Source organism: Myiozetetes cayanensis, unplaced genomic scaffold (genome assembly GCF_022539395.1).
Source record: "Myiozetetes cayanensis isolate MyiCay16 unplaced genomic scaffold, myiCay2020 scf1, whole genome shotgun sequence".
Classification (NCBI taxonomy): Eukaryota; Metazoa; Chordata; class Aves; order Passeriformes; family Tyrannidae; genus Myiozetetes; species Myiozetetes cayanensis.
Window position 1 is genome coordinate 50,613,637 of NW_026086604.1, and position 12,341 is coordinate 50,625,977.

Sequence of the window (12,341 nt, forward strand, 5' to 3'; positions counted from 1 at the left end):
CTTTCCTCTCAGTAACCAAAAATGGATTTCATTACTGACTGGTACAGCAAGGAGTGAAATACAAACTAATGAGAGAGGGTACAGTCACCGTTAGTCACCCATCAGATGCATGGAGAGACAAAAGAGGTTTATATTAACCACAGGAAAAAATTCTTAGCGTAGCAGGAGGTGGGAGATGAGGTACAGAAAATCCTGAAACATGAAGATGTAGAAGGGAAGAAAACGCAGCTGGAGATAGCGACAGTTGGGAAAGGCAAACATTAGCATTGCCGTTAATATTGCTTATATATGAAGATTTTTTAAAATTAAATGCTGCAGTATGTGCTATTCAACAGGTATTGTTGGCATCCCTCACTATACCAACAGCAGTAATTGAACCTACCTTAGTAAAACCATTTAAGCACACTATTAAGTAATTAAGGTTGTGAGGCCATCCACATTAAGCCCGATTATAGAGCTTCAAAACTTAACAACCAATTAGTCTAATAATTGTTTTTAAAATCAGTTTGTTTTGCAAACTGCATTCACAACTGATTCTTTGCAGTAAAGGGACTGCTTTTCATTCAGAAGAAAAAAAAATTCTACTTGTCTATACGCAAGTGAAAAATGCACCAGTTCTTCAGGACATCACTTTGTTTTTCTGCCATCATTTCTTTAGAAAGATACCTATATGTATGTATTTAATACTATAATAAATTACTGCACATATTTTAGAAATGAAGATAATAGGCTTTTTAAGAACTCTCAGAAAACAAGATGTAAAGCTTCTGGTGCCCCTTAAAAGCACACTAAGCAAAATGCCAATAATGCCATAATTCTGGCTGAGGCTAACTTTCAAAGCCAGTTAATCACACTTCAGCACACAGTGATGAAATCTTGTAGCATCTAGGCTGTTCACAAGCTGGTACCAAAACAAAAAGTTTGAATTATATTAATTTACTCAAGTGAAAAAATCAGACATAAGGCCCTTGTTCAAGCTCCCACAAGTCTGGCTGGTCTACATTTGAGAATGAAGAAGACCCAGCTGTTTTAACACAAAGATCAGCATTTTATCTTTAACAAGGGTTTATGGGGGATTAACTTCACATTTGCCAAGCACTGAGCTTCTATGCCAAGCTGCTTCTCAGCTTGCACTGATTCAAAGACACCATAAAAACATTTCAGTAGAAAATCATACCCAATATCCTTAGAGAAACAGAAATTACAAAGTGATTAAACAGCAAAGTCAGAAGCAATACAAAGTATCTCAGCTGTAACTACTCTAAGGAACTCACTACCAAAGGCAGCAGGGAAGTCCAGAGTTCAGGACTGAAAAATACCAGTGTTTGTCTTCATTGCTGTAATTGAGTGTTGTGTATGCTGGGTACACTCTTCAATTCCAACCTCATTATACCAACTACTGCCAAAAGAAGGAAAGTACCTCCCTTTCCGTGACTTGATTTGGCAAGAGAAGACAAATACCTCCAAATGTTAAAAGAACAGGCATAAGACTAATGAGTATCAGCAATTAGAAGACCTGTACTTCTCATAGTCATAGTTGAGTTTGGCTTTCCAAGTCTGTTTCTATTTTTCTTTATGTACGCATTTAAACATGAAGGCCTTACTGCAGGATGGCTCTAACCATAAAAATATCTGGCTCTAATCAAGCAAGTTAAAACACACAAGTACTTTTACAATGTTCTCTTATTCCAAATTCAGGGGTTTTTATGTTTGACAGATAAATTGGAAAAAGTATTGTAAATGGAAAACAAAAGATAAGAGAAAAATTAACAAGTCTAGTAATAGCAACTTTAAACACACACACAAAAGCAAGCTCCAAACCACGCAACAAAACCAAAACCCCCAAACAAAAAATTAACAGAGCCCACTGTGCTGCAGTCAAATAACAGTCAAACACATATATTAAGCTACAAAGCAGTTCTAGTTCCCTAATGAATTTTCACATGGCTTAAGACACAAGGATATTCTAATAACCTGTCTTACCGAAACCAGCTAAGTCCAATACTGCAACTGCTCGAGGCACAAGACTCACAGTTAAGTTTTCAGAAATTTAATTTGTGGGGCAGATGCAGAATCCAGTGCTACTAGTTTGGCAGATCTGAGACAACCTCTACAATGCAGGAAAAGCCTGAACTGCTGCTTTTACTGACGCTGAGAAAATATCAACCCTGACTAAAAATGTACTCCACCCTTGTTAAAGGCAACAAATTGATTTGAGCTCGACTCTTGGCTTCCACTACATTTATGCCTAAACAAACTTCAATTTGACACACTTAGTTGGTCACCAATGAAAAGCCTAAGGCTACAAAGTTGCTGCAAGAGACAATTTTCCCCGGGGACATATTTGTCCCATATTATAAATTGAAGTGAAGCTTCATAAAGTTTCTGATGCTCCAAACTGTTCACAGGACCACACAAACAGGCACTGTATATGCAGATTTCAGAAGCAGAACTTTGCTAGGAAAGCACTCTAGAAACAGTAGCATACCAGTGTTCTCAATTAAAGACACATTTTATCATAAGTGAATAGTGACTTCTTTTTCCGCTTAAAGAATCCTTGGAGAGATACTCAATACAATTATGTAATGCTCACAACAGGCTATTTTTCCTGGCTAAACAAGGACATTCCCTCAGAAAAAAAAAAAAAAACCCACATGCATTTTAAATTAAGACAGTAATGACAGAATAACAGAAATCAGCAGAGTATCTTTTTACCCTTAGAAAGCACTACGTTCTGCAGTTCCAGAAGAAGGGAGAAAAACTAACAGACATTAAGCAGAAGAAACATTTTCTTCCAATTTGAGATTTAACACAAGTTTCTCTCCATAGCACTCAGACAAAAACAAAAGAATGACCTTCAGATTATTTCTGATGTTTTGCTGCTAAAGCCTTTCTTCCTTCTGGTGTTTCAACTGCATCAGCTATGCTGAAATCAAGCCCTTAATTCTTTTCAAAGCATCTTTAAGCTGGAATTTTGTTGCAGCTCTGTCCACACCATTTTTCCCTTCATCCAATCACCCATTACTTTTTAAGAACTTCTTTTCTTTCACATTTGTTTTTCTTATTCTCCTGCTTTTGCTCTTTATCCCAAACACCCAGCAGTCCCACTATATTGATTAGCAACAGACACACTGTATCTACAGAGATGTCCTGCTCATAGCAAGGACAGTGCTGTGCAGGAGAGCAGACTTTTGGCATCTTCAGGGATCTGCTTGGTAGAGTATCACCATGGGATAAAGCCCTGGAGGAAAGAGGGGCCCAAGAAAGTTGTTTAATATTAAAGAATTACCTCCTCCAAGTGTAGGAACTATGCATCCCAGCAAAGGAGTCGGGTAAAAACACCAGGAGGCCTGCATGGATGAACAAGGAACTCCTAAACAAACTCAAACAAAAAAAAGGAAGCTTACAGAGGGTAGAAGAAGGGACAGAAAGCCTAGAAGGAATACAGAAAAACTGTCCGAGCAGACAGGGATCAGGTTAGGAAAGCTAAAGCCCTGAGAGAATTAAATCTGATCAGGGGGTCAAGGGCAACAAGTACATCAGTGTTAAAAGGAAGACTGGGAAAAATGTGGGCCCTCTCCAGAAGGAAGTGGGAGCCCTGGTTACTCACAACATGGAGGAGGTTGAGGTACTTCACAACAACTTTTTTGCCTCAGACTTTGCTGGCAAGTGCCCCAGCCACACCAGCCAAGTCCAGGAGGGGAAGATGGGGACTGGGAGAATGAGTAACTGCTCACTGAAGAAGATTAGAGTCAAGGTCATCTAAGGAACCTGAAAGTGCACAAGTCCACAAGGCCTGATGCAATGCATTCACAGGTCCCGAAGGAACTGGTGGAGGAAGCAGCTAAGCCACAATCCATCATATTCAAGAACTGTGGCAGTCCAGTGAAATTCCCACTGACTGGAAAAGGGAAAACAAAACTCTAATTTTTAAAAAGAGAGAAAAGGAAGACACAGGGAACTGCAGGCCAGTCTCATCTTGCTGCTTTAGCATGATCATGGCAAAGATCCTCCTGGAAACTCTGCTGAGACACATAGAAAATAAGGAAGTGACTTGTAAAAGCCAACAGATCTTCACTAAGGTCAAATCATGTCTGACAAATTTTGTGTTCTTCTACAATGGGGTTATAGCAGTGGTAGATAAGGCAAGAGCAACTGGCATCATCAACCTGGACTTGTGCAAAGCATTTGATGCTGTATCTTGTTACATCCTTGTCTCTAAACTGGAGACACACGGCTTTGACAGATGGGCCGCTCCGTGGATAAGCAATTGGCTGGATGGTTGTACTCAAAGAACTGCAGTCAATGGCTCAATATCCAAGGGGAGACCAGTGACAACTGCAGCTCCTCAGGCATCAGTGTTGGGACAAGTTCTGTGTAAAATCTTTGTCGGTGACACGGACAGTGGGATCGAGTGCACCCTCAGCAAGTTTGCCGACACCACCAAGCTATGTTGTGCGGTTGACATGCTGGAGGGAAGGGATCGCATCCACAGGGAGCTTTACATGCCTGAGAAGGGGCCCCATGCAAACCTCGTGAAGTTCAACAAGGCCAAGTACAAGGTCCTGCACCTGGGTCAGGACAACCCCTGGTATCAATACAGGGTGGGTGGAGAACAGATAGAGAGCAGCCCTGAGGGGAAAGACTTGGAGGTGCTGATTGACAAGAAGCTCAACACAAGGTAGCAATGTGCGCTCACAGCCCAGAAAGCCAACTGTAATCTGGGCTGCATCCAAAGCAGCAGGACCAACAGGTCAAGGGAGGAGATTCTGCCCCTCTACTCCAGTCTTCTGAGACCCCACCTGAAGTGCTGTGTCCTCCTCTGAGGCCCCCAACGTAAGGAGGATGTGGACCTGTAGCAGCACGTCCAGAGGAGGCCACAAAGATGATGAGAGAAGCACCTCTCCTATGAGGAAAGGCTGATAGAGTTGGGGTTGTTCAGCCTGAAAAGAGAAGGCTCGGGGTCAGGACCATATTGCAGCATTCCAGTACTTGAAGGGGGCCTATAAGAGAGTTGGAGAGGGACTTTTTATAAGGGCACGTACTGACAGGGGTAATGGCTTCAAACTAAAAGAAGGTAGGTTTAGAATAGACACAAAGCAGGAATTCTTCACTATGAGAACTGTGAGACACTGGAACAGGTTTCCCAGAAGTTGTGGATGCCTCATCTCTGGAAGTGTTCAAGATCAGGATGGATGGGGCTTTGAACAACATGGTCTCGTGGAAGATGTCCCTGTCCATGGCAGGTCCCTTCCAAGCTAAACCATTCTGTGATTCTATGATATTTTCATCTTGCTTACCAATTCTTGCTGCCTCTCTTACCTTCACAACTGGTTTCCCAAAAGGGTCTAAAAGAACAACTTCAGCATTTAAATTCTATCACAACTTGTGGAAGTTCTGCACAAATGTTTTTCAAGTTTATTTTCAAAGCAAAAAATTAATCTTTATCTACAAAGCTAAAATAATCACATAGACCTACTGAGTAGAAAAAGTACATCACAAAAGTTATTTAAAATGTACTGCTGGAAAGTGTCAATCCTACATTTTGAAGGGGTTTTATTCTGTTGACGAAAGTACTAAGGAAAAGAGTCATGTTTGGGAAGTGATTTAGAGAAATTAAATTTTACAGTATTTTATTGCATTTGCAGAAGTCTAGTTTGAATATTGACGATGAGTAAGAACTTATCGGTCCTTTGTGAACATAGGTTCAATGCTTCTGACTTCGCCACATTAACCAGTAAAATGTTTAATGCTACCTACCTGAATCATCAGCTAATCTGCTGATTCTCTCCAACACAGCAATACAATCTCTCTCATCATCACTGACTTCTTTCAAAGTGTCCAGCAAACTTCGAGCCACCATTTGCCTAGTTTACAAGAAAGATTAAAAAAAAATCAGCATTATTTGTGTCTAGAAATCCAGATAAATGAAAAAATTGTGCAATCATACAAGTTTCTCACACCAAAGAGTAAATGTCACATATCTTCACTTTTAATTCAGTAAATTTAGTTAGCCCTGCTTTGGGAATTCTTAATTGTGATACCTGGCATAATCTTAAAGAACTATTCACTTTAAATGTAACAGCTAGCACGACCAAAAACAGTAATCATCTGCTAGGTGGGCAAACGGGAGCTCAATAGTAGGGAGTCAATATCAACCTTCCATCCACATCTCTGAGTTCTCTAGCTTGTTCCATACAAAGCAAGACAACACAAGATTGTTAAAATGTTCTTAAGTAGAATTCTGAACTTATTTCACAAAAGCATGAACACTCAAGTTGAAGATTTCCACATCAAGGGTGACATTTAGAAGCTGAACTTCATTAAAGTGCTACGGGTATATACTGTGAGCAGTGTGTATATACTATGAAAATAAAACAAGCTACCCAACCCATGTGTACCTGGGACATACATTAAGCAAAAAAGAAAAAGAAACATTATGAAAATATGAAACAAATCATAGTCAACTCAGTTACTACCTCTGTGTACAAGAAATTTTTCTGTGGATTAACTTGTGACTGACAAGATATAGTCACATTTGCGGTTTTATCCTCTAAGGTTCTCTTGCAGCCTATGTTACAAAGTCATACCCATTGGTAACCTAGACAGCCTTACACATCAATTTTTTAAACGTTGCAGTGGGAAATGTGTGGCAATCAACCTTTCTCCTCAACAAAAGCCTGCAGTGGTGTAACTCTCTGGTTTCACCCATTTGGACAACATGGGTTGAACTTCGGAGAGCTAGCAGGATTAACCCAAGAGTGGAATGGGCCAAGGAACAGTGTTCAAGATGCTGGTAACTCCTGTACATCCCTGGAGCAACTTATCAAAATGCTGAAGCAACAAGCGTCAAGTGCCAGGTATTTCCAGAACTGATGGAAACACTCCTAGGATGCAGCCTAGGTATAAGCACTGTTGACAAACAGCAGCGCTGTAGACAAGAGCAGAAGCTTACCTAACTTTATCATGTTCACTACAAACAGTTGAACATGACCGATGGTAAAAAAATGGTAAGAAACAGATGGTTACATTCCTAGTGCATGAGGAAAGCTTGAAAACTTCACAGTTCCATGCAGAGAAATGCAGTAGTTTTCCATGAATTCCCAAAGCTAAGCAGACATTTCCATTTTCTCAAACTGAAAATCAACAATTTAAATATATCGCATTGGCTACTTGCAAAATGATCTTAAACTAAACTGTTTTGACAAACAGATGAACAAAATCTTCTAAAAAACAAACTGAAAAAACCTGTTTGTCCTTAACAAATTTCCTCTCCCTCGCACTTTTCAACTCTATCAAGTGCAACAACTCTCAGCAAAGATGTTGATACGCAGTTAAAAGTTCAGCTATCAAACCTAGCAGAGGGAAACAGACTACGTGACACACTAACCTAGAAGCAGAGTTGACTTGGTCTGTTAAAGGGCTGGACACCCCTGAAAAGAGAAGAGGAACAGATGAAGCATATTTCATAAACCACCCTGTGTGGACACATTTGTCTCCTATATATTAAATGTAATCTTGGAAAGTGAGAGACAAACCAACTGACCCACTGATTAAAGTCTCAGCAAGTAAGGAACCACAATGAACAGCACTACATCTCGTCTAATAGAAAGCACTACCATCCCATGTGACTCCTAGGGACTACGGAATGGTTCCCTACTATGTTCGAGTTTTGAGAAGACTCATCTCATAGAGCTTTGTTAGCACTATCCTGGACTGAAGTGGCTGGATCCCAGAGTAAGTCTTTGCTAATTCCTTCAAGTTGGACAGATGGCCATACAGAGGCCATAAACCTTCTGCTCAAGAGGAGGAGATGAAAACAAATCCTAACCTGAAGTAGAAGAGACTTATCTATTAAATCCACTCAAAGCTAAGGGACATTCAACTTATTCCCTGGACTACATGTAGAAGATGACCCCCACCTGCATCCAGATGGTATTTCATTTTTTGGCTTGAAAAGGAATCAATGGATCTCCTTTTATGTTTAGCAGATTCTGGTTAAAAGCATTACAGCAAAGGGCACCAGGGTAAGCAAAGCTCACTCTAACAAACCTAACTGGGTAGGCAGCAGCCAGTAATCACAGAGGATTCTCTTAATTCCATCCATCCCTCCACCGATGAGAGAGATGATGGCCACTCACGTTCTCCAAACATCACAGGCTCTAATCTAGTTCTGCCACTATCCCAACAGTCTCCCCAAATGATTCTCGTCTCAAAAACACAAACACAGGTCATAGCTAAACCTACTTTTGTATTTTCCACAGGCTGACAGCTGGCGCGTAGGCAACTACTGTGGAATGACTCGAGCCCCACAAGCTCACATTTTTAACATGCTCTGTTTACTGCAGAGTAGAGAGAATGCAACAGTCCCCGGTGCCCGGACCAGCAGCCTGGTCTTCCCTCTCACACAAGCATTGCCAGTCAAGCTACAAAAAGCCTACAACAGAGGATGCACTGAACTATCCGTGCACAGGAGCACAACATAAGGCAAGCGTTAGCTTGCCCTGCAACTTGCCAGGTGAGTGCCAGGTGAGCACTTTGGAATTTTTAACAGAGCTCTGAAGGATGACCTGTCTGGTCTAGACACACACAAAACAACAAAAATAGGTGGACATGCTTCATGCTGCAGAGGCAAGAAAGTATCTCCTGTGACAGAGAAAAAGAGGTCAAGCAGGCTTCCTCTAGGGATAATGACAACAAAAACTAAAGTTTGCATAAACTGCATTCTAACAGGGAATCAAACTATGTGTACTCAGTACCTATGAGACAAAAATGACTCCACCAACAGTAATGATGACAATATAACTGATGTGAATGGCATATATTCTGTTACTACACACTCCTCCCAGTTATCAGGGTACAACTTGTGAACTAGGATTAATGGTTTCTTGCCATTTCCCTCCTGCCGCTGGCTTGGGTTTGTGCAGTACTTGCCTCTAATGAGACACTAAGCTCCACCATGAATTTCTACCTTTACACATTCCCAGTGCCAGAAGAGCTGTCTTCATCACAACAACTCATAGAATTGCATCTTCTTGCCCATTCAGTCAGATCTTGTACCCAGTTCCTCCAGGTCCAGAGAGACTTTTGCTAGCTGCTTTGGCAAGTGACGCTTCAAATCAGTATCCCTACAGCTGTGAATTCCCAAAGAAAATTATTTATTCACCATATGTGTCTTTGGTATATGACTGCCACCTAAGCAGCAATGCATCTATTTATCCATTAAATAATTTACACACCAAAGAAAGACAGAGGTCAAAGGCTGCAATGTGGCATGCACTACAAGCACTTCCACTACCACGTGCAAAAGTAGAGGATATTTAGCAAAATTCAAGTTTTCGTGAGCCTGTCCAACATTAGGAAAACCGATAGTTAGGACGTAGGCACGCTTCACTGGGATTAGCAACGGGATAAAATAGGGATAGATTACAAACACACTGCCTTTATGCCCACAGACCTGTGACATGTATTTTGAATACTCTACATATGGACATAATCAGGATTTGTGATGACATACTCAAAGAAAAACTATAAATATCTTTGCTTTGCTCATTCAAACTCCTTTGACCATCATTAGGCCTTAAAATAAATTTCCACTATAGCATTTAAATGACTTCATCTGCACAAGGCATGCATTGAGCTAGTAAGGATATTTAAAAAAAAAAAAAAGAGAGAAAATTAAATAAGGTGGTTTTTGTTCTTCACCCGTTTTTGTAGAACTAAAACAAGATTAGATTACATTTTGTATTCAAATTAATATCGGTAGTAATAAATGAGCTTAGCACCATTTTCCTCAAACAATCTCAAAAGCTATCCAGAATAAACTCCCAATCTCAAAATCAACATATTTGTACCCTTCTTAAGCAGGATAACTAAATATGCAGGGGTACATTAAGTTTTAAGTAATTAAGACTTCTCTTAGTGCTCTGGGAAAACTCTGTCCTTTCTAGTTCAGCTTATGTCATTTTAATGCACACTTACACGATAACATTTCTCAAGCTATACTGTTACACTTCAGTAATTTATTTGGTATACACATATATGCAAATTTTTGTGCAAAGAACCATCGTTTTGAGGTTTTATTTTTTACTAAATTTTATTCTTTCATATCCAGTAGGCTCAGAAAGACTGAAACATGAAAATGGAGTAGAGTTAGAGATTAGGAAAAATAACAACATTTATGCTAAAATGACAAGAAGTGTTCCAGTCAGAACAAACCCACTACAGTTTCACCTGCTTGGCTTTTGGTATGAGTTCAGCATTTCCTTACTGTCAGTACTCAAATACTCAGAAAAGAAACTTTACACTGGGTTAGGCTGCACAGAGAGAAGAGAAGTGAGCGGGGAGAGTAATAACTGCAGCTGTAGATAACCAAATTCTCAATTAACTTCTTGGTTATATTCTGATCATATCTAAAAAAAAAAAAAAAAAAAAAGGCAAGATGGTCTTGACATCCCACCAAACTGTCTTGAGAGGTTTTTCATATACATTACAGCAGAGGGACGAAAACATTCTTCTGTTTTAATGGGAGCACTTTATGCATGCAAGAACTATCACAGCTAAATGATGTTATGGACTCCACAGCCCTGACACATCTGAACATTTATCATTATGCTTTCAATTTACCCCTAGTCAATTCCTTGGAAGGAAACCGACCTCTCAGTTCCTGACACAGAGCATACATTCTACAAATTTCTATTTTGCAGAACTAGGGGCATGTAAAACCAAGGTTTATATTGGGACCGTTGGAGTGAGGAATCAGATAAACACATTAAAATAATTCATTGCCATGCATGGTACAGCCTCCTTGCTGATGCTAACCTCTCTTCCCTCTGGAGTCTAGAAAGCACGAAGGTCAGCTTCTTCTACCAATCATATGAAGAATGACATCTGTGACATGAAGTCAGAGGAGCATATCTTTTAGCCAAAAAAGACAAGTTACTCAAAAAGCCCTAGGCCAAATCTTGATGTACACTGCAGGCAGCGAAACTGTTACTTTTAAGCTGTATGTGAGTACACACATGTATGCTTAATCCCTCCCTGAGATCCAGTATGTATATCCTCAGTTACTGCTGACTGCTGTTCTACAAGTATTTTTTAAGTTAAACTGTTTCCAAAAAACTTTTTCGAAAGACATCAGGTATTCTCCCCAGGGAAAAGCTAAGAAATACTTCAGAACACAAAGAATCTGGCACGAGGACAGCTTGAAGTTATCTATACAGATATGCAGATACAGTCTTGATAGACAAAACTGATCATGCAGATGAATGTGAGTATGCCAAGATCTGCTTTGGTTTGAAGAGAAAAAGCAGTAACAATTCCTCATAGCCCTATGAAAAGGAAGGGTCTCTTGTTCAGGAGCTATCTCACTGTTAAAGCAGATCTACTGGTGCATGTCCTACAGTTCTGAGCTTTCTTAATGAAGAATAGAAGCAAGTTAACAGCAATAAAGACTAAGAAAACCCACAAAGGTTTTTAACATGAAAAGATAGAAAAGCCATGCTCCAAACTGCACCAGCAACTGGTTTTAAAGCAAATAGCAAAAGGGAATCCTTATTCGTTCATGTATGCCCACACACCAGGGCTACCAGGCACAAGAAGATCCTCTGTTTTACGGTGGTGGTTTTGGCTTTCTGCTTGGCATCAAGTCTTTCTGCAATATGATATTGGATTATTAAGGCATATGCTAGAGATGCTTCTCAAATCTGTTCTGGAGGCTGGCTCTTCATTAATCAAACCATGGACTGACTCTCACTTGCCTTGTTTTTCAGATACAAGACAAGTCATTTAGCATAACATTTGTCAGGTTCCCATCCATTCTCACAGACTAAGACAAATCTGGGGTGCTGATGAGAAACAGCTGAAACAGTGAGAACATAAACTGTAACATATCAAAAATTGTCACAAAGCAACTCCTTCCACCATTTGGGAAGCCAATAAAGGATTTCCTACCTCTTTTTTTTTCAGTTCATCCTGTCAAAAATCTTATATATTTAAGTGAAGAAGACATTCCTATTTCCAAGTTCCAAGTCCAATCTACTGACATTTCTTAGAATGCAGCCAGATTCATTTCCATCTCAAAACAACCGGCTGAGAAACCATGAGAACTTGAGGAATCAACTTTAAGGAGACTAGACTTTTGCAGGAGTTATTAAAAATTCCTTAACTTTAGTCATTCAATATAACCACAGACTGCAAATATGATGCATAGGTAGGTGACTAACCAGATAGAAAAATATAACAAAACCAAATTCAAAGAGAAATAATACTTAAATTGAAAGATTAAAAAAATCCCACAGTAAAAGTAAATTCATGTATTTAAAGAGAAAGAAAAAAAAAAT

At 39.8% G+C, this 12,341-nt stretch overlaps 1 protein-coding gene across 8 annotated transcripts in view; it reads right to left on the minus strand.

Annotated features, from left to right (window-relative positions):
- The window catches only part of PPP4R1 (protein phosphatase 4 regulatory subunit 1), a 64,781-nt gene that overhangs the window by 34,325 nt on the left and 18,115 nt on the right, over nt 1-12,341 (minus strand). For 5 of the 8 annotated variants that reach the window (XM_050315716.1, XM_050315706.1, XM_050315723.1 and 2 more), the window contains one exon: nt 5,761-5,867. In XM_050315716.1, coding sequence (XP_050171673.1) covers nt 5,761-5,867 — 107 coding nt within the window. Of the gene's footprint in view, nt 1-5,760; nt 5,868-7,390; nt 7,434-8,971; nt 9,135-12,341 lie in introns of those variants that run through there. The other 3 variants (XM_050315730.1, XM_050315754.1, XM_050315745.1) reach the window with 3 other exon arrangements.